Below are 22,392 nucleotides of genomic sequence, written 5' to 3'. Positions count from 1 at the left end.
TCACATTAAAGTTTTAAACTGTGAAATCTGTGCATGCCTTTCAAATCAACGATGGGCGTGGGTCTGGGAATAGCTAGTGAAATTGTCTCTATAAATAGCATTAGGACGTGTCGATCTTTTCATCTTAATTATAAACATCTTGATGGTTTACTACTTTGGTAACTCATCTTTTTCCCTTCTTGAGCAAGTGCATGCAAAAACACACAAAAGGAACCGATATGGTAACGACGGGAGCATTTATTCTGCCAGGTTAACGAGTTTGTCGGAAGTTTGCAAGGGATGTGACAGATACAAAAGCTCTTGAAAACTCAACTCTTGAAAACTCAGAACTATATACGCAACTCTTGAAAACTCAGAACGGATAGGTGAAGATACTCTACAATGGGAGCAGTTTCTATACAGATACAAGAACCCCAAGCTCAATCGTACATAAACGAATCTCGTAGACTGGAAGGGAGCGAGGAAAGGGAAAAAAAGAATATATATGCATCCGCTGTTACAAGACAGTGGGACTAGCAATCGCACCTGCTATCTGGATTGATGCAAAATTTGAGAAACGGGCACTCAGCATCTGTGCCACCAATACCAAACTACTAAACTTCGATCCACCGACCACTGTATCACAACTGCAAACCTATTTCAAAAACATCCCCATGCAGCACCACAGCTACCAGGGGGCAGCAACACCACCCCCGCGAGGGGGGGGGGGGGGGGTGTGCTTCTGACGATGGAACTTGGATAAGTCTTCTGCCCTGATCAATCTCTCATTGCTTCACTGCTCCCTTCTGGTTCTAGGAGTGGACGAGCCGAGGCGGGAGCCCTGGACTGGCTGGGATTCAGGATCATACTTTTGAGAAGCAAGATAAGTAAGTGCTGTGACTACATCAGCAATGAGGGGTCGCATATTTGGTTGTTCCTGAACACACATTGCTGCAACAGCAAGAGCTTGATACAAACCCCTCACCGGATATTGGCCTTGGAGCATTGGATCAGCCATCTGTGCAAACTTTTTTCGTTCTTTAAACAAGGGTCGGGCCTGCAGCATCGAGTTTACATTTACATTGGGTTCAAAAAAGTAACCACATTTGTGTAATATCAAGGAAACAAAAAACCATATTTGTGAATTAAGTAAATCTTTCTTATCTAAGTTTTCCTTTTTTTTTTTTTTTTTGATAAATAATAAAAGATTTTATTCCAAAGAAATAGGCATAAGCCCAAGTACACAATACGTATACAAAGGAAATACCTACTACTTTTCAAAAACGAAAGGAAAACTAAAACAGATTCTGAAAATTATCTTCCATTACAAAAGCTTTAGCCCACAAACTCAAAGTACTAAAGAAAAAATCCCTAGGTTCTCCCAATGAACGTTCTTTGTCTTCGATGCATCTCCCGTTCCTTTCAAGCCATAGGCACCACATGAGACAAGAAGGAATCATCTTCCAAACATGAACAGCATTCTTGCTACCCTTCCACCCTACCAATAAATCCACCACTTCCTTGGGCATTACCCAAAGTAAACCAGTCCGATTCAAAACCTCATTCCACAAGAACCTGGCCACTTCACAATGAAGAAAGAGGTGATTAACAAATTCCCCATCCTTCTTGCACATGACACACCAATCAGCAATGTACATACCTCTCCTTCTAAGATTTTCAGTTGTCAACACTTTGCCCAAGGATACCACCCAACAGAAAAAAGCAACCTTGGAAGGAACTTTCACTTTCTATATGTTTTTCCAGGGAAATTCACAACTCCTATGACTGGTTAATATTCTGTAAAAAGTGGAGACTGAGAACTTAGAATTTCCTGCAGGAATCCACAGCATGCTGTCCTCCCTACCTAGCATCAACTTTGAACTGTAAAGTCTTTCCAGAAAAGCCTTAACATCATCCACTTCCCAGTCATTAACATCCCTGATAAAGATAACATTCCACTGAATATTATTGTCAATGCAACAGAAAGACTTTCCTACAGCTGCATTTTGATCCATTGCAATTCTGAAAAGAGAGGGAAAGTCCAGCTTAAGTGAAGAATCCCCACACCACAAGTCATGCCAGAAAAGTATCCTCTTCCCTTCTCCCACCTTCAATCTAATATGATTTGAAAAAAAAAACCCCATCCTTTTCTAATGAACTTCCACAAACTCACCCCATACGCACCACTAGTATCTTTAGAACACCACCCTCCCCGCAAACTACCATATTTTACATCAATAACATTTTTCCAAGAGGCATTACTTTCCAAGTGGTATCTCCAAAGCCATTTCCCAAGTAATGCTCTATTAAACAATCTTAAATTTTTTATCCCCAACCCACCACAATCATCGGTTGACAAAACTTCTTCCAACTAACCAAATGGAACTTTTTTTCAACTCCTTTACCACCCCATAAAAAATTCCGAAATAAACTCACAATTCTTCTTTCAACCCTTGCTGGCAACGGAAAAAGAGATAAGGAATAAGTGAGAAGGTTAGACAAAGTATTTTTTATTAGAGTTAATCTTCCCCCCTTAGACAAGTAGATCAATTTCCAACCAGCTAACCTCCTTTCCATTTTCTCAATCACCCCATCCCAAATATTAACAGATTTAAATGAAGCCCCCCAAAGGAAGCCCAAGGTACCTCATAGGGAGTGAAGAAATTCAGCACCCCAGAATATTTGCCAAGTCTGAAATATTCTGAACAGAACCCACAGGAACAACTTCAGATTTCGCTAAATTAACTCTTAACCCCGAAACAGTTTCAAAACACAGCAAAAGTGCTCTTAAAGCATGTAGATTGTCAGAATCAGGCTCACTAAAAATCAAATATCATCAACAAATAATAAGTGTGAGACCTTTAAAATACTCCGTACCTTATTACCCACCACAAAGCTGGACAGAAAATTACCATCCACAACCTTCTCAATCATTCTACTCGAGGCATCCATAATCATAACAAAAAGAAAGGGGGAGATGGGATCACCTTGCCTCAAACCACGTGAGCTACTAAAGAAACCAACCGGTTCTCCATTCACCAAAATAGAAAATTTCGAAGTCGACACACAATGCTTCGTCCTCGAAAACCATTTATCACCAAAACCATATCTCCTCAGAAAATAATCAAGGAAATCCCAGCACACATGGTCATAAACCTTTTCCATGTGCAATTTGATTAAAATACCAGCTTTCTCCATTTTAATTCAAATGTCCAAGCATTCATTTGCAATTAAAACAGAGTCTAAAATCTGTCTTCCCCTCAAAGGCGTTTTGTGATTTTAAAATTATCCTCTCCATCACCCTGCTCAAACAGTTGGCCACCACAGCCCCTAATAGGCCGAAAATCCATTCACCAAACTAATAGGCCGAAAATCTCTCATCTCCACAGCCCCTACCTGTTTTGGAATAAGTGCAATGAAAGTCGCATTAAAACTCTTCTCAGACCTCATATACGAATGAAACTCAGCAAACACCTTCAGAATATCTTCTCTAACTATGTCCCAGCATGCTTGAAAAAAGGCCAAAGAGAACCCATCCGGACTCGGAGCCTTATCCCTATCCATACCTTTAACCGCATTAAGTACTTCTTCTTCAAATTCTCTCTCCAATCAATCAGCTTCGACCTGATCTATAGAGTCAAAACCAAGTCTGTCCAGTTTTGGTCTCCAAGAAAAATCTTCTAAAAACAGCTGCTCATAAAAATTCACCATGTAAGCCTTAATGTCTTCTTGATCCATGACAAGCCTGTCCCAATCTTGAAGAACCTCAATCACATTATTTCTTCTATAAGAGTTCGCCATTTGATGATAGACATTAGTGCACCTATCTCCTTCCTTCAACCACAGCACCCTAGATTTTTGCCTCCATGAAATTTCCTCCTTTAATGCTATCTTTTCCAGTTCAGAAACCACCCCTATTTTTCTTATTTTGTCCTCCCCCGATATCACCCCTTGCACCTCCTTCTCATCCAAACCTCTCAACTCTTCTAAAAGAAGCTTCCTCTTGCTATCCAAATTCCCAAACTCCTCTTTATTCCATCTCTTTATATCTTTCTTAAGAGATGTCAATTTTCCATCCAAGACAAAACTAGGAGTGCCAGAAAAATTATAGGAATTCCACCAACTTCTCACCCTGTCCACAAATCCCTCATCCTTCAGCCACACGTTTTCAAATTTAAAATACCTTCTCCCACCCTCAATTCCACCACAATCCAACATGATAGGATAATGATCAGAACACAATCTCGGCAATAATTTCTGACTCAAACCAGAAAAATGAGCCTCCAGCCTTGAAAATGACCTACCATTAGACCAAGTATAATCTCCTCCCACCAAGATAAATCAATCAGATTTAATTTAATTCAAATTAAATCTGAAAAAGTAGACATTGCATGTGAAAAATATAATTCCCCGATCTCTCACTAGGGAAACAAGTGAGATTAAAATCCCCACCAAGACACCAAGGTAAATTCCACCAGCCACATACACCCGACATTTCATCCCATAATAAACTCCTACTACTATCCACATTAGGGCCATACACTCCAGCAAACACCCATTCAAATCCTTCCTCAATATTCTTAAAATGACATGCCACCAAGAATTCCCCCACAAAATGATCCCTCAACTCCACCACCCTCCTATTCCACATTATTAAAATTCCACCCGAAGCCCCATTAGACACCAACTCTACCCAACCCACACTTCTACAATTCCACAAACTCTGAACAATAGCTTGATTCACAAATTTCAGTTTAGTTTCTTGAAGAAAATCACATCCACCCTCCATTTTCTAAACCAATTTTTCACCCGAAGACGCTTTCGAAGATCATTAAGACCCCTTACATTCCAAGAAATAATTTTTGGCTTCATCTGAAATCTATCACAGCCCTTTCTTTTCCCTTATTCCTAACTATGCTTCCTCCCTTCCCATCATAGTTTACCGAGCACAACAACCTTTTCAATTCCCTCTCCTTCTTTAAGACAGATCTGGTCAACGAAGGTTGACCAGCCTCAATTGCAATCAATAAAGCTCTAAACTGTTCCTCAAAACCATCACAAGACACACCCACACACTCCTTAATCTCATCCACCTTTCTCAACACCCAATCTGAAGATTTTGAATTCCACTCAATATCAGGGAAAACAGAACATAGAGGAACTGGAGAAAATTCCTCTGCTGGATCACATGAAACTCCAAATGATCAGAAATAAATATTTTCTTTCTTTTTCTATCCGACTCATCTTTAATCATACATTTAACAGTAAAAATATTACTATTGAAAAATATGCAATACTTTTGCCAATGTGCCAAAGGTTTAGTTCAAAATTAATCATAATGGCCCTTCTAGGAGTGGAATTATCAGAGCATGGATAGCAAGTTAAGATCTATTGTCTGCCTCGCATAAGAAACAAGGAAATTTAGACTAGTTTATATGATAATATAATCACCTACATCAGAATAAAACATGTTTACGAGGTCTATATTGTAAGCCCAATACCAGAAGGTTTATATTTTTCAAACAAAGATTATCATAGCAGAGAAGACAAGGGTCCCTTACCCATGCAACCAGATTGTGTTCCCCAGCAGCTCTTGAGTTGTCAATTGCTTTTCTGCCAGTGATAATTTCCAGAAAAACCACCCCAAAGCTATAAACATCTGATTTCAATGTAAGCTGACCAGTCATTGCATATTCAGGTGCACAATATCCATAGGTTCCCATCACTCTGGTGGAGACGTGGGTCTTATCTCCAACAGGACCTAATTTGGCCAAGCCAAAATCAGATAACTTGGGATGATAGTCTTCACCAAGCAAAATGTTTGAGCACTTCAAATCACGATAAATCACGGGGGGGTTAGCTTTGTCATGCAAATACTCCAAACCCTTTGCAGCACCCGCAGCTATCTTCATTCTTGTATTCCAGTCAAGTCTTTTCTTGTCAGGTGGCAGGTCTAGCACGGATAAGCAAGTAAGGTGAACAATCAATAACTTATTAGTCTTTATCTAGTCATTTGTATTTATTTTTTGGATAATTCAACAGTGTTGAAAGATGCACACATAAGGTTGATGACCCCACCATAAAGATCAAAATAAGCTAACTGAGTCAAGCACTTGATCCACAAATAAAAAACATACGCTGTTTTACTGCTTGGGATAATTCATGAGACACAAAAGATCATGATCACATGGTTCTAGATAAGCTTTCTTCAAAAACTTTTTTCACCCAAAACCACTTAAACTTTGTGATTCCTTTAATCTTGAAAATCTCTTTACAGGGACCCTTTACTTCTTATGTCTCCTTACCTGAAAAACCAAATTCTCATGGGGAAAAAAGGCATAACAGATGCCTAGTTGCTAGTACTAGAGAAAATTATCTAAATATTCAATGAAGAAAAGAAACAGTATTAGTGCTGTACATACCATGCAGATGGTCTTCCAAAGATCCTAATGGCATGTATTCATAAACCAAAAGTCTCTGATCTCCATCAGCACAATAGCCAATTAAGTTAACAAGATTTGGATGGTGAAGTAGGCTTAGCATCAGAACTTCAACAAGGAATTCCCTGTTCCCTTGCAGCCCATTACGATCAAGTTGCTTGATAGCTACAACCTACACCAAACAAAAATAACCAAAAAAAAAACAAAACAAAAAAGAAGAATTAGGGGTATGATGAGGTTACAAGGTTCAAGATTGGTCAGATGCATATGTAATTTAGCAATCCAAAATAAAAAGATGTTGAGAGGTGAGCCGTGGCTTACATCCCTTCCATTCAGCCAATGGGATCACCTAAAAATACATCTAAATATATACAAAAAAATGCATCTTATAAGCATGAGTTTTCTTTTCAATATTTTTTAAAACAAGGAGTACATAGCTCATCCTGGGCATTGGAATTAATAGCATTAAATATTTGTAGATTATTAAACTTAGCTTATGAAATTATCTATAAGATAGAAAAGGAAAGAAAGAAATAATACAAAGCCTCGGGAGAGGATGACTATTTTTGTTGCCTGTTTGATTACAAATGTTTGAACTGGAAGGTCAGTACCTTTTTAATTGGTCCATTTATGCTTGGGTCTTCTGCATGACCATTCTAATCAGAGAAATTTAAAGTAGTACAACTAGTATTTGGTTGTACTAATTTATGTTTGAGTCAACAAAAAAAAAAAAAAAAAGGCTGACTCACAAACCCCAGATACAAGATCCCACTGGCCAGAATCATGTATAAGATAATTAATGGAGACTTCTAGAGCATACTCGAACCCAGGATATTTGAGTTTACATTAAAAAAAAAAAAAAAAAAAAAAGATGTCTGAGTTTACAGCTCATCCCAAGCCAGAATTTCTGGTTTGATTGCCAATGGAAAAGGATCCTATTGTGAGGCAACCAAACCAGCAAGACATACGAGTTATAACAAAGATAAGCATGACAAAACAAGAATATTTATTAATACATCTCGGTATGTTGTAACAGTTAAATCTGACAAACTCAACAAACCTGATTGCTACTCTCCAATCGCCCTTTATATACACGGCCAAAACCTCCTTCACCCAAAAGACAATCAGCCCTGAAATTCTTTGTTGCGGCGGCCAATTCACGAAATGTAAATGTTTGTGCAGCAATGCGGCCAGATCCTCCATTAGAGTTCTCATTTACATCCAGCAATGAATTCAACTTCAGTTTTTCTAAATAAAAAATAAAAAATATAAATAATAATAATAATAATAATAATAATAATAATAATAATAATGATATTAAACAAAAAACATATGTGACACCCTCAATCCCCGCTTGCGATTTAACGGGAACTGAGACATCAGGAATTGCAACATTGGTTACACACCTCTTATGTTCATGACAGTTAAGATCCATGAAACTAGCAATATGAAATACTCACAGCCGAAAGGTAATACAAAAGCTTGTACCATATAAGATTATATCCCAAGGTAATACAACCACCTTCTGTTGTAATAACTTAGGTTGTAAATTACACAATCGGGCAAACGTAGCAGACAAAAACGTGTGATGCACCCCGAATCAAATAGTGTGCATGCATGATGATTGTATAATCTAATATGGCTTGTAAATCAGCATACCATCTATAATTAAGATAAAATTCTATGTTCCCTTAAAAATTAGTGAAGTTAATACATTACCAGTTATTACTCCAGCTTCTTCCACTTCTGGAGCTTCATTGTCTATATCACCAGGCATCATTACATACACCCTGGCCGGTGCTTGCGGTTGTTGTCCAGGTCTACGGTTAGGATTTTGCGGTGTGGCAGTTCCTTGTCCCAGCTTCGGACACTGTCTGGCTAGGTGACCTGGTTGGCTACATCTGAAACAAACTGGAGAGTTGAACCTACACTCTCCGGTATGATTCCTTCCACAACGGCAACAAAGTTGAAGTTGTCTAACAGCTGGTCTACTGATGACCATATTATTTCCTCTATCACTAGTAGTCGTAACCACTTTCCTAGCCGGACCTTCTCCCGCAGAGCCAAAAGGACAGGCTCTCTTTTTCTGATTGATGGCATGAGCCACTAGATTCCTCTGCTCTGCCTCCGCAATAGAGGCAACATCTACCAACTCTTGAAAATTTGAAATCAAGAGGCATGCCACTTGGCTTCGGATTTTCGGTTGGAGTCCTTCTTGAAACTTCTGAGCCCTCATTTCCTCAGTAGAAATCAAGTGTAGAGCGAACCTTCCTAGCTCCATAAACTTTGCTGCATACTGTTCTACAGTCATCCCTCCTTGAACAAGATCTTCAAACTCCCGTGCCTTCTGTTTTTTCACCGATTTGGGAAAGAATCGGTTATCAAATTCTTGCTTAAACCTTTCCCAAGTGAGAGTTGCTAGATTGCCCAACTCCATTGCTAATAATTGTCTTTTGGTCTCCCACCAAAAACCAGCCTCCCCTTGCAACAGATACCCTGCATATTGCACTTTTTGATCCTCTGTACAGCCAGAGATATCAAACATCCTTTCCAAGTCTAATAACCACTTGTTAGCACTCATGGGCCCTTCAGTCCCCATGAAACTTGGGTAACGATATACCAAAAATTTCTCATAAGGGCAACCCCTTGGTTCCGCGCTTTGTTGTTGTTGTTGCTCCAGATGCACCTGTTGTTGGTGTAATTGTTGCCGAAACAGCTCCAGTTGTTGTCTCATCATTTCCATCATTCTATCAATGGCCTCTACAATCAACTGGCTCACATCTCGTGGCGGATCATTTTCAGTCATTTCTTCTTGTTGTTGATCTCTAGATATCCTAATATGCACCATGTGTTCCTTCTGAAACACAAGTCTAATCGTATCACTCAATAATTCTAACACCATTCTAAACAGTTCAAGCCTAAATGTACTAGCACTTCAAGCCTAACATCGGGTACAAAGATCCCAAGGTAATTTAAGGCAAGTCTTGCAAAGTCGTAATACTCTGACACCACCCTATGACGCCCTCAATCCCCCGCTTAGGATTTAACGGGAACTAAGACGTAGGGATATGCAGCATTGATTACACCTCTTACATTCATGACAGTTAAGATACATGAACCTAGCATGAAACTAGCAATATGAAATAATCGCAGCGGAAAAATAATACAAAAGCTTGTACCAGATAAGATTATATCCCAAGTTTAAACTTTACATGGTCACCATAAACTATTTAATTACAAACATAATCATAAAACTGGAACATTGTCATCCATTTACAAAAGTCACATTTACCGGAACATTGTCATAACCACGTCGCCAAGACATTCAATAATTACAAGTTCAACTATAAGTAGACAGAAGAGTTCCACTAAAATAATTCCCCATTCTAGCTTGGAGTCGTAGCACTTTCTCAACAACTTCATGCTTTATGCAATAATATCATGTTCATGAGAAGCATACAAAATCAGCCAAAGACAGATGCGTTTCAGCAAAAATAATTCATGTTCATGCTTTTGTAGTTAATGAACAATCAAAAATCATAACATCAAGGAGTTCAGTTCAAAGGTAACTCACTATTTTTTTTTAGTGCTGATTCATATTAGTGTTTGTTGTTTGCGTAATAAGATCGTGAGTTAGAGTTGTCTTGGGAATAATCCTAGATTTAAAGCTTTAAATTTTGATTAAAGGCTCTGAAGCTCACCCCTTTCATTTCAGCCCTTAAACTCTTTGTTTTTATCATAATAACCCAACTTTGACTCTACTTGAATCTTGGGCTTATGACCAAAAACAGGACCCTTTCTAATCATGCCGAGCACTTTACACCTATCTCAACTCTACAACAATTTGACGTTATTGATTCCTGAGTATGCTAACTTTCATATCGCCTTGAACCGTGAACTGCAGGACATCAACTTTCAATTTTTATACAAGTCATAAAATTTCTGAGGTTCACCCCAGATGGGGTTTCACCTTGCATTGTATTGAACCAACACATTGCAAGGGTTACGGACTTCTAAATAGAGTTTCTTTCCTCGGGTATACATCCACTCGCACTCAAGAATCAACAAACTCAAGTTATAATCAAAACATACACAACCAACTCACCATGGAGGGTTACCACTAAGTAACACAACCTGACTTCGACATTCCCTTACTGCTCGCAAACCTCAAGTTACAGACTTCAGTTTTTATCTTAAATGCAACGGCCGTATGTATAGAAACATCATTCCAGGTTTTACTCTTCAAGAAATCGCAGATTTTTATCGCATCGTACTCATCCACAGCAACATTCCAATACCGAGCAGCATAAAACCATAATCGGAAAAACAGTAGTTGCTCAACTCTCTGGAGTTCTCGGGTGCAGGAAGGTCTATCTTGAAGGAAAACAACAGTTAGTTTGCTCGGCTCTGTGGAGAAGATGAAGGAAACGGCAAAGCTTAAGGAAACTCGGACATAAAGTTGAACTGAGACTGAGGGTGTCGACCAACTAAAAGGGAAGCAAGTGATGCTGGCCTTCCTATTTATAAGCTCCAGCAATGGTGACAGGGTGTGCTATGTGTTGTCAATGAAGTCTTGAGGTGTCGTGTATTGTAACGTGTAATGTGGCAGCCATGTGTTGTCTTAAGAGTTTCCGATCACTTAAGGACATTTCCAATCATTCTGAACTAAAAGAATATTTCCAAGCACTCTTTCGGGCTTACATTAAAGGTATTTCCAAGCAATAAATCTCCGAGCACTTAGACCGAACTCACATAAAGCACAGGAAAAACATTCCAAGCATTGGACCCGACTAACGTAAAGCACAGGGAAAACATTCTGAGTGTTGGACTAGGCTAACATAAAGCACGGGGAAACCTATTTCGAGCAATAGGATGGAATTACACTAAAGCACTAGTCTCTCTGAGCACTAGGTCATAAGTCTCGGGGAACACATTTCCAAGCACTATGTCAAAGTTATATCACCTTGCTCGCCTCGCTCTCTTTGCTTGCCCAATAACGTTTTACTTGTTGAGTACTTGCTCACCTCATATTATGCTCACCAGTACTTTACTTGCCCGATTCTTGCCAGCCTTGTGCTTTGCCCGCCTTTCTCGCCTGTTACTTGCTCACCCAAAGTGTTGCTCACCTCATGCTTTGCCCGCTTTTCTCGCCTGTTACTTGCTTGCCCAAAGTGTTGCTCACCTCATGCTTTGCCCGCCTACATTTTGCTCGCTTAAAATCGTTTAGTCCAACCTTCCTCTCAATTTCTCCTTAAGTGAATATTGGCTAATGTCGTGGCTCTCACAACATACACCATTACAAACGACTAGTACAATGCCAGCAAAAGTCATTGGTGGGTTTAAATTTTGGGTGCTGGAAAAATATAACCATATCATTAAGAGTTTAGAAAGAACACAAGGATCCAAAAAGATTACAAAAAAACATCTGAAGAAGGATCCAATCTTGGATTTTTCAAACTCAAAAAGCAAATAGGGGAAATATCTGCATGGTTAATGTATTGGAATGATTACATCACAAAATTCGTACAGAAATAAAAATAATTTTGTATAGTGTGTAAAAATTATGAATTTCTGCTATACTTCAAGGCAACCTCAAAAAATAACAAGCCCTCCACCCAGCCCTTATAAGAACTAAAATTCAGTCAACTCCATTGCAATGATTGACCAACGATTTTTCACCTAATCTAACATTAAAAAATCATAATTCAGCTTGTTTGGAAAATTTTCTCAAAGATAAAAACCCAGAACAAATAAAATAACTCACGCTGCCAATGAAAAATGATTTAGGTCTTATAAGCAATTATTGGAGATAATCCAATTCTGACAATCAAAAGAGAAAAAGAATCCTAGTAACCCAAACTAAGGCCTTGTTTGGGTAATGAGATGAGATGAAAAATTCACAAAATTTCTCACAATTTCCTTCCCAAACAACGCTCAAACACCAAATACTTTTTAATTTCAAATCTTCAACTTTTTCATCTAATGATTACCTAACTATTACAAATTTTACAAACTTAAAACCAAAACAAAAAACAATACAACTTTTTCAAATTTCAAAACAAATATAATATTAAAAAATTATATACAAACAATTTTTTAATTTTATAATATTTTTATTCAACTTTTTCTCTATCATTTCTCAAAACCCAATAAAACATTGTAACTCAAATAATTTCACTATTATTCACATAGTTATGAAATACTCAGTGTCTAAACCAGCCCTAAATCCCCACGATAAGAACTTAAGAGTGCCCACGAACACGAAACCGTAATCTCATTGGAAGAAAATTAAGTTTCACACGAATCCATGAGTGCAAATGCACATTAAGAACATGCATATTCATCGGCTGAAACATTTTCTCAAAAAACAATCCCCACTGGAACTAAAGCAAATCACGTAAACATGAAAGACCCACAATAATGATCCAGACGATAAGTCAAAGGGCGCGTGCCATCAATCTTAGGCAATTATCTATGGGTGCAAATGCACATTAAGAGACGGTATGTCCCTGGATTGAGTAAAAATTGAGCTTTAAGTAGAGTAGAGGAAATTAGTCAGTTCTTTTTCTTTGTTCTCACGGAAGTACCTGAGGCTGATGAGATCGGATCGTTGTGCTTCTGGTTCTGCTTCTTCGATTTTTTGCTCCATTTTCTAGGACAGAGGAACCAACCCATGGTTTATTCTCTCTCTTGGGTAAGAGTATCAGAGAGAGAGAGAGAGAGAGAGTGTCCAGTATATATCTTTTCGTTCAGCGACCTTATTACATATATGTCCTTGTATCTTTCTAAATTGTATGCCAGCCCTCAAAAGTCCCAAGTTTCAATTTAATCACGCTGACCCGATAATATTTTCAAATTGAACCAGACTATCTTCGTCAAAATCAACTGATGAATTTGAAATATTTTTACGCCAAATTTTGTTAAATGTCACATGGCATCCTTTGGCAGAGGGAACCAATCTCACCACCATAAGTAATATTCTCCTATTATGATGAACACTGCGTGAATTCATGGATGTCAAACCCCATGAATCATAAGAGCATAATGATTCTAGAAAACCTTCTAAAAACTTTAAAATTTGATATGGTTTATGACGAATTCTAATAATTTAGCAGTTGCGTTGAATGATTTGGTGCTGTTGAGTGTTCCTTCAAGCAGATAATCAATACTACTTTTATTTTAAAAATTGTAAGTTCAATTATATTTATTTATATGATACATTATAACTTACTTATATGCCAATCACTTAAAATATATACAAATATAATTTACCAATAGGTTGGCCCAAGTGGTGAATGTTTTGGTCTTGAAGTATCACTCATGGGTGTAAACAATCATTTGGAGCCATACTCCTGATGAAAAATCACCGATTTAACCAGTTTCGTATAAGAAAAACTTTTGAGGGTGCTATGGACGGATTAGAATTTACTTTGCAAGAGTGGATCCGAAAGACCCTGCCTTGGTGGAGAGGTTTATGACATAAAAAATAATAATAATAAAATAACATTGATAAAATATAAAATGATGAATAATTATCAACACTGGTAATAAAATTGATGATAAGTTTCTGAATCTTTTCATTCTATAGCATGTTAATGGATAAAAAAAAAAGTGTCATGCTGATTTCTTCAGGCGTCGCATTTTAAAAAGACAATGAGGAGGGTTACAAATGAAAATATTGTTCTTAAAAAGAATTAAAAAATCAAGTTCAGCTATATAAAAAATATAAATAATATATTTTAACAATTCTAGTAAGAAACGAGAAGCACATCAGCAACATCAACGTAATTTTATTATTTATAAATCAGGAATTTCTTTTCTTTCGAAAAAGGTTACTTAAATTACTGATAAATTATTTTAAAAAATCTCCCTTTTAGCCCGTTGCCTTTGGCTTTGGCGGTACAACAATATTCGAAGCTTTGAACAGAAAGAGCAAATTCCCCTTTGTCAAACCGCGTTTTACGGGTTTTAACTTAAAGAAAACGATTTTTTTCTTTTTGTCTATTTGTCAAGCCATAAATAAATAAATAAAATTCATATTCAATATATATTTGTAATTTATTGCAAGTGTTTGTAAGAATGTAAAAGCCACTACAATATATCGCTTAATACTCTTTCGGGCTGCGCGGCTTTAGGGAGCGAATCTTGGGTACTTTTGACACCAAATAATAGTTTACAGGATATTAGTAGTGGACTCAATAAACAAAACCGCTTCTAAGCGGTCAGGTTAATTTTTCTCAAATAAAAGTCTTCCTATTACATGTTGTCAACTCAGATATTACACCAAATTCAAGTTACACTCGTTCACATGAGAAAGAAAAGGCAAATAGATAGAAAATCAATCTCCTCTTCACAATAGGAACCTCAACTTTGTTGTGCTTCCAGTTTCACTACCGAGCAGAGTTCCACCTCCACCAGTCCGTCGCCCACTACGCCCACATGAAAATTGTCCACAAATTCTAAGGCGAAAGTACCACCAGCAAAACGTAAAAAAAAAAAAAAAAAAAAAAAAAAAAAAAAAAAAAAAAGAACAAGAACAAGAACAAGAACAAAATCTTAAAAAAAAAAAAATTTAACTTACAAATTTTTAAATTCAAATCTGTAAACAAATTCAACTTAGAAAGTAAAACACTTTAAAGAAATCTCCATGTAAATCAAAAATCAAAACACTTTAGAAAATTTATACTCAAATGAGCAGGAAAAAAAGCCATAACCAACATCGGCAATGTATCGTCACAGAACGTTGATGAAAACCTAGGGTGCATGTATGATTGGTAATTGGATTGCGTAAAAGATTGGTTTTGAGAGATGATCATGCACACAAACTGTCACAAAGACTAAAAAAAAAATCAACAAAAAAAGCCAAGAAAGAACATCATAAATTGTATTGGGCCCCTTCTGATTTCTGTTTCTTCTCATACTTTTGTTCGTTGCCGTCGTCGACAAGGCCGTCTGAAGAGATCTACATAGAGGGGGGTGCAAAGGCTGCGAGAGGGGGTGCGAAAGGGAAAGGGCAAATCGCGAGAGGAATGAGAAAACAGAGGGGGTGCAAAAGGGGAAATGTCTTCTAATCTATAGTGCAACCACAAGATTGCGGTGATAGGAAGTCTAGGTCTCACTATATTATTGGTGGGCTATTATTTGGCTAATATAAGCCCAACCGGTTATAAGAATTTCTCCTCAATAAAAGTTATATTTTAGCTAAAGTTTAATTAGATTACATAAAAATTCATTGTAGTGGACTCAACAAAGCTACAATATTTTTAACTTTGATCATTTTCACTGGTCAAATCTGTTGAGTCCAAGTTGTTGGCCAAATATTATTTTGTCATAAAAAATTTTCTTTCTCGCGTGCTATTCGTTTCACGCGAGCTCACAACTCCAGAAAATTCATTTTTGTCTCAAAAGCACGAAACATCCAAATCTCAAACTCAACCACAAAAGGTGGCCAGTCTTCATCAATCATCATTTCAATGACGTGGCATCATCTTGCTGGAGTGTTTCAAATTATAGTTCTGCAATATTATGATTAGTTAATGTCAATTTTTTCTTTTAAAATCTAATATCAACGTTAAAAAATTAATGTGTACTTTTTTAATAACAAATAAATATTCAAATTACAATTAGAACTAAAATAAACTAAAATGTCAAAATCAATATTTTCATTGAATAGTGATAGATTTGGAGAGTCTCTTATTTGGTATTGTTGAAAAGTGGTTAGCTAAATTTAAAAAAATGAATTTTCTAACCAAATTTTAGCCAAACTTTGTTAGGTCTACTATTGATGCTCATTATGAATGGGATCATCCCATAGATAGATAGATAGATAGATAGATAGATAGATGTTTATGCAACCTTAATGTTTTCCCAAAATTTTGGCCCATTGGAGTAATTCTATTTTAATGGCAAGGATACTCAAATTTCATCATCAAATCACATGATTATTCATTTGAAGAGATTCCAAATAAATTTTGTGCAGGTGCGGTTTCGAATTAACTGCAAGATGCGAGGTGTTTAATAAATATATGGTGGTATGTTTTGTTTTGTTTGAATGGGCGAGGCATAATTTTTGTGACATCTGTTTCTTTTGGGTTATTTATGTGCGTCCATCTTGCCCTCTTGAGAAGACAAATGGATGCTTAAAAGTGCCAGCTGGTGCCGAGTGGATGCAGCTCTATTTTTGTAGATTTTAGTGCAGGTTTATGGCCTCCAACTACTTTGTGCAAGTAATTTTATAGCTGGGTTTTGGGTCCCATCTCCCCCTTCCAAAAGTACTAGAATCTTTTAGTTTTGGGCAAGTTTGCATTGCCCTTTTAAACAAGGCTGTAACAAATAATATTGATGGTCTTCTCTCTCTTATGTTGTCCTTTTGTGTTCCTAAAACATTCGCCAATGTTCTAAAAAAAAACAAACATGCACCAATGACATAGAATAGACTGGTAAGTAAAGTAATTTGATTACTATTTATTATTATTTACAAATTACCAGCAAAGCTGTAACCAGAACATACTGTATAAGGACATTTTTGTAGAGCCCATGTCAATGTCATTATGCAATCCAGCACATTCAGTAAACATATTATTCCTTTGAAATTAAGGATAGAACGTGTTTAACATTTATGCATTACGCGTTACAAAACAATTACTCAATCCACAAGCACTTAATCCTTTGGGATGACCACAACTGCATTGCAGAGTCATACTATGGTGGAACATGCTTGAGTCTGTGACTTGTAAATCTATCCTGAAACTGCCTTGGTACCATGCATCTGAATGGTCATCTGATTAACTGTTCTGAATTTATTTTACACTTGATCTTAAGAAAACTTATGTGCTTTATGCAACGTGAGATGCATGAGATGCACAATACATACATAACAATAATATGCAGAATGAAACATGATGAATGATGTGCTTGTTAATATCATGACATGCATAATACATAAACAGTGGTTTCGAAAGAACTAATTTTAATGCTAATATATATAATTAGCTAACATATGTTAATCCTAATTTATGATCAAGCTAACTTATAGTGTTGCTTCTTAAAATTTTTGACACAAAATCGATCATAGTACGAGAGAGGGATGACAATGGTTGTGATTAGGTGGGAGGAAGAGACAATGGTGGGGGAGATAAGGCAACGGCATGCTGAAGTAAAAATAGAGCTAAAAATAAAAAGCTTAGGCTTAAAAAGGCATGTGCAAGTAAAGTACATGGAATTTTATTTATAGGATGGTATGGGTTAAGTTTATAAATTTTAAGGTGAATAATTTCAGAATTGTAATCTTAGTGTGTTTGAAATTAAAGACATACCTTAATAGTTCATTTAATATAGAATTGGAAGTGACTGAAACTGTGCAGGAAACTTCATTCAGCGATATTTTAAATTGAAATAAATTTTTAATGGTCAATCTTTAAATTCTAAAAGAATTATCATTTATTCAATAAATAATAAATAAGATTTAATATAGTTATTGAGTCTAATTAGAATTTCTAATCAACCTTAATAATTTATCATCCGTGGACTTATTCAATATGGCCCATTAAATATAATTTAGGCTCAATAAAAATTATCAATATTATAATCTTAGAATAATTGGGCCGAATCGTTACAATAAAATTGTATAATGTTAACACCATAATCCCAAGAGATCTAGATTCCTATAATCTTGTCTCCAATTCAAGGAGGAAATTAGAAGCAATTTGGATACGACCCCCACGGCACAAGCTTTGAGCTGGACTTCAACTTGTATCAGATTTTGTGTAATTTATTTATTTTTCCCCATCTTTTTTATTTTTTGTTCCAAAAGAAAACCCACGTTCTGTCCTCTGCTTCTACTTTTGGTGCCAACATGATATGTGATTCTAGTTTTTGGATGGTATCGAAGAGGAATCATTAGAAGTGAATATTATATATAACTATTATAATGGGAACATAATAAAAGTATTACGCACTGATTATACATGAGCTTGAAAGATAGTATTTCAATGATTCTATCCCTCCATCTTTCTATAAATTATGAAGTATGAGCCCCTTAATCTCTTTAAAAAAAAAAAAAAAAACCCTTTGGAAAGTAAAACTGCTGAATAAATATATAGTGCAGCTTCATTCAGTATTGTATTTTCTTTTAAGCAAGCATTTCATAGATAAATTTAAGTGGTCATAAGATACTATATTCAATGGGTGGAAATTCCTAACAATTATCCTAAAACAAACAAATGGAATACAAGAGAAATAAAAAAGAGGGATCTGGAACAAAAAATTTGACTCCCACCCATTTTCTATTAAGGGGAAGCTGCTTGAAACGATTTTTGCATAATCTGATAAACAGACTATAAAATTACGACTAAAAATCACAGTGGATTGTTATGTGTTGCATTTTATTTTACTGTTTTGGATTGGCTGAATGAGACTTTCACGATCATATCTTGATCATTGGTTAGGGAAAGTGGAAACATAGAGAAGTAGCAACCAAAAAATGGGTTGATACGCAGACATAAGTCTGGTCACTGGCGATGGAGGCGCATGTAGCACACGCGCCACTCTTGGAAAGAAGGTAAAAGTTGGATCTAAGACATCCGAAACCACTGACCCCAATGGTGCCATGAGCAAACTCCCCGTGGTGTGACAGCGTGTAAGGCTCATGCACATTGTAAGTCACGCGTGAGATGCACACGCCACTGGTTTAGTCAATTTTCTTCTACTATCCGACAAATTGGCAGTTGGAGAATCTGATAGTGGGGTGTTATGAGGTGGCTTGAATTCTGATTGAACAGTGCAAGTGTCGTACGTTCGCTCGAGCGGAGGTTCACTCAGCTCGAGCGAAGTCAAACAGAGAGCTTCGCTCAACATTCGCTCGACGTTCAGCTCGAGCGAATTCAGACAGAGAGCTTCGCTCGACATTCGCTCGACGTTCAGCTCGAGCGAATTCAGACAGAGAGCTTCGCTCAAGTATTGCTCGACATTCAGCTCGAGCAATATCCAAGTCAGAGAGCTTCGCTCGACCCTCGCTCGACACACAGCTCGAGCGAGTTCAGGCAGAGAGCTTCGCTCGACTCTCGCACAACTGTTTGTTTGAGCGAAGTACAGAATATCTACGTTCGCTCGACACTCGCTCGACGTTCGCTCGAGCCAATGTTCACAAAAGTGAATTCTCACTTTTTGCTATAAATATCAAACGGCGCCTCTCTCATTGTTAAGACTTCAGAATTCATTTGTTAGTTGTTTTAGTGTTTTCTTGAGAGAGAAGTCTAGAGAGAGTTTTGAGAGATAACTTCCTTGTGAAGTTTTGTTGTATTGATTTGTACTCCATCTCTGTTGATAGTGAAATCTTCGATACCGACCCCACCAGTGGACGTAGGCTCGTTTTGAGTCGAACCACTTAATTCTTGGTGTTCTTTCTGTGAGATTGTCATCTATTTCTTTCGTTTTTAGTTCCGCTACTATACTTCGTGTTAGTCCCAGCTACACTTATTCCCAACAAACTGGTATCAGAGCTTTGCTCAGGATCTGGAGGGATGGCTATGGCTAAGTTCGAAGTGGAGAAATTTGACGGTCAGAACAGTTTCAGTCTATGGCGCATCAAGATGAAGGCTTTACTGCGACAACAGGGCTTGTCAAAAGTATTAGAAGCGTCAGTATCTGAAGATTCTCCGGCTCCTTCGAAAGAAGAAGAAGAAAAGGTACACAGTACTATTCTTTTGTCACTATCTGATGGAGTTTTAAGAGAGGTTGCTGATGAGGAAACAGCAATTGGTCTCTGGTCTGCACTTGAGAATCTGTACATGAAGAGATCTCTCACTAACCGGTTGTATTTGAAACAACGGTTATACACTCTCAAAATGAAGGAAGGTACTCTTATTTCTGAACACCTAGATGAGTTTAATAAACTCATTATGGATCTGAGGAACATAGATATTAAGCTTGAAGAAGAAGATCAAGCGTTAATTATTTTATGTTCATTACCCACATCCTTTGAGAACTTTGTGAATTCCATGTTGTATGGTAGAAATACAATTTCCTTGGTAGATGTAAAGTCTGCTTTGAATTCTAAGGAGTTGAGGAATAAATTGAGTGTGAAGAACACTAATGAACAAGCTAGTGGTTTGTTTGTTAAGGGGTCCTCAAGCAGGGGTAGATCGAATGACAGGGGTTCAGAGAAGAATAAGGGGAAATCCAGGGGCAGTTCACAAACAACGTTTAGTAAGAAAAACGTCAAATGTCATTACTGCCATAAGTTTGGTCACTACAAGAACGAGTGTCCAAAATTGAAAAACAAAGAGGACGGCACTAGTTCATCTAATGCCGTTAGTGTTGCTGATAATAGGTCTAACGACCTAGATCTTGTTCTAGCAATAAGCGACTCCAATAGTCGCTTTAGTGACAAGTGGGTCTTGGACTCAGCTTGCACTTTCCATATGTGTCCCAAGAGGGACTGGTTCACTAACTATGAATCGGTCAACGGAGGTTCTGTTTTGTTAGGGAATGATATGGGTTGTAAAATTGCTGGAATTGGTTCAGTCAGAATCAAGATGTTTGATGGAATTGTCCGGACTTTGTCTAATGTTCGACATATTCCAGATTTGAAAAAGAATCTTATTTCTTTGGGTACTCTTGATTCTCTGGACTATAAGTACATTGGTGAAGGTGGAGCTATCAGAGTCAGTAAGGGCTCTATGGTTGTGATGAAAGGAGATAAGACAAATGGTCTTTATTTCCTTCAGGGCTCTACCGTGACAGGTGCAGCTGCAGTGTCAGTTTCTGATGATCCAGATTCAGATGTCACTCGTTTGTGGCATATGCGGTTGGGTCATATGAGTGAAAAGGGAATGTCAATTCTGAGTAAGCAGGGTTTGTTATGTGATCAGAAGATAGGGAAACTGGATTTCTGTGAGCACTGCGTGTTTGGCAAACAGTGCAAAGTTCAGTTCTCTACAGGGGTTCACAGAACCAAAAGTTCTGTGGACTACATTCATTCTGATCTTTGGGGCCCATCTTCCGTCCCGTCAAAAGGTGGAGCTCAATATTTGCTTACGTTCATTGATGATTTCTCTCGGAAGGTTTGGGTCTACTTTTTGAAGCAGAAAAGTGATGTGTTTGTCAACTTCAAACAGTGGAAAGCTTTGATTGAAAATCAGACGGGCAAGAAAATCAAGCGACTTCGCACTGACAACGGTATGGAGTTCTGCGGAGGTGAGTTTGATGAATTTTGCAAAAATGAGGGTATTGCCAGACATCGTACAGTTAGACATACTCCACAGCAAAATGGGGTAGCTGAACGGATGAACAGGACCCTCTTGGAGAGAGCTCGCAGCATGCTTTCTAATGCAGGCTTGGCTAAGGATTTCTGGGCTGAAGCAATCAACACGGCCTGTTACTTGGTCAATCGCTCTCCAGCCACAGCGATTGGTTTGAAGACTCCGAATGAGGTATGGTCTGATACTCCTGCTGATTATTCAAATTTGAAAATTTTTGGTTGTCCTGCATATTTTCATGTTAATGATGGAAAACTTGAGCCAAGGGCAAAGAAGGGCATATTCATTGGGTATGCCAGTGGGGTGAAGGGATTCAGGTTGTGGTGTACTGATCCTAGATCACCCAAGTTTGTAATCAGTAGGGATGTCACTTTTGATGAAAAATCCATGCTTAGACCGAGGAAGGAGAATTCTGAGTCTACAGGACAAGAACAGGATGTTAGAAAGCAGGTGGAGTTTCAGGTGGAAGCATCACAAGGGCTGCCCAACGGTGCCCAAGATCATGCGATTGAAGATGAGCATGATTCTGATTCAAGTAGCGGCGCACAAGGTGAGCAAGACTACAGTATAGCGACTGGTAGACAGAGGAGGCAGATTAGACCACCTCAGAGATATGCTCATGCAGATATGGTTATGTATGCTCTTACTACGGCAGAGAATTTTGTTGGTCAGGAACCTTCCAGTTATTCAGAAGCTGTCAAGAGCGTAGAATCTGC

The 22,392-nt window shown here is 37.6% G+C and overlaps 2 protein-coding genes across 5 annotated transcripts in view; both read right to left on the bottom strand.

Moving 5' to 3' along the window:
• Positions 1-372: 372 nt before the first annotated feature.
• Positions 373-13,152, bottom strand: LOC121267597 (probable serine/threonine-protein kinase PBL7). 4 transcript variants are annotated; one of them, XM_041171548.1, is made up of 7 exons: positions 13,007-13,134; positions 11,444-11,772; positions 8,139-9,276; positions 7,480-7,667; positions 6,402-6,591; positions 5,541-5,932; positions 373-1,036 (listed from the first exon to the last, which is right to left on the bottom strand). In XM_041171548.1, the coding sequence occupies exons 3-7, from the start codon at positions 9,265-9,267 to the stop codon at positions 773-775; spliced, it is 2,163 nt and encodes a 720-aa protein (XP_041027482.1). In that variant the 5' UTR covers positions 9,268-9,276; positions 11,444-11,772; positions 13,007-13,134; the 3' UTR covers positions 373-772. The 4 variants fall into 4 exon arrangements, with proteins under 4 accessions (XP_041027482.1, XP_041027505.1, XP_041027489.1 ...); XM_041171571.1 differs by lacking the exon at positions 8,139-9,276; XM_041171555.1 differs by lacking the exon at positions 11,444-11,772 and having other exon boundaries at positions 13,007-13,122.
• LOC121267574 (two-component response regulator-like PRR37) overlaps positions 655-22,392 on the bottom strand; it is a 34,264-nt gene continuing 12,526 nt past the window's right edge. Inside the window, exons 10-11 of the transcript XR_005941045.1 lie at positions 18,377-18,390; positions 655-667 (exon numbers count right to left, since the gene is read on the bottom strand). The gene's annotated coding sequence lies outside the window, so the exon portion shown is untranslated. The remainder of the gene's footprint in view (positions 668-18,376; positions 18,391-22,392) is intronic.

Source organism: Juglans microcarpa x Juglans regia, chromosome 1D, assembly GCF_004785595.1.
Source record: "Juglans microcarpa x Juglans regia isolate MS1-56 chromosome 1D, Jm3101_v1.0, whole genome shotgun sequence".
NCBI lineage: Eukaryota > Viridiplantae > Streptophyta > Magnoliopsida > Fagales > Juglandaceae > Juglans > Juglans microcarpa x Juglans regia.
This window is presented reverse-complemented; position numbering and strand designations above follow the sequence as displayed.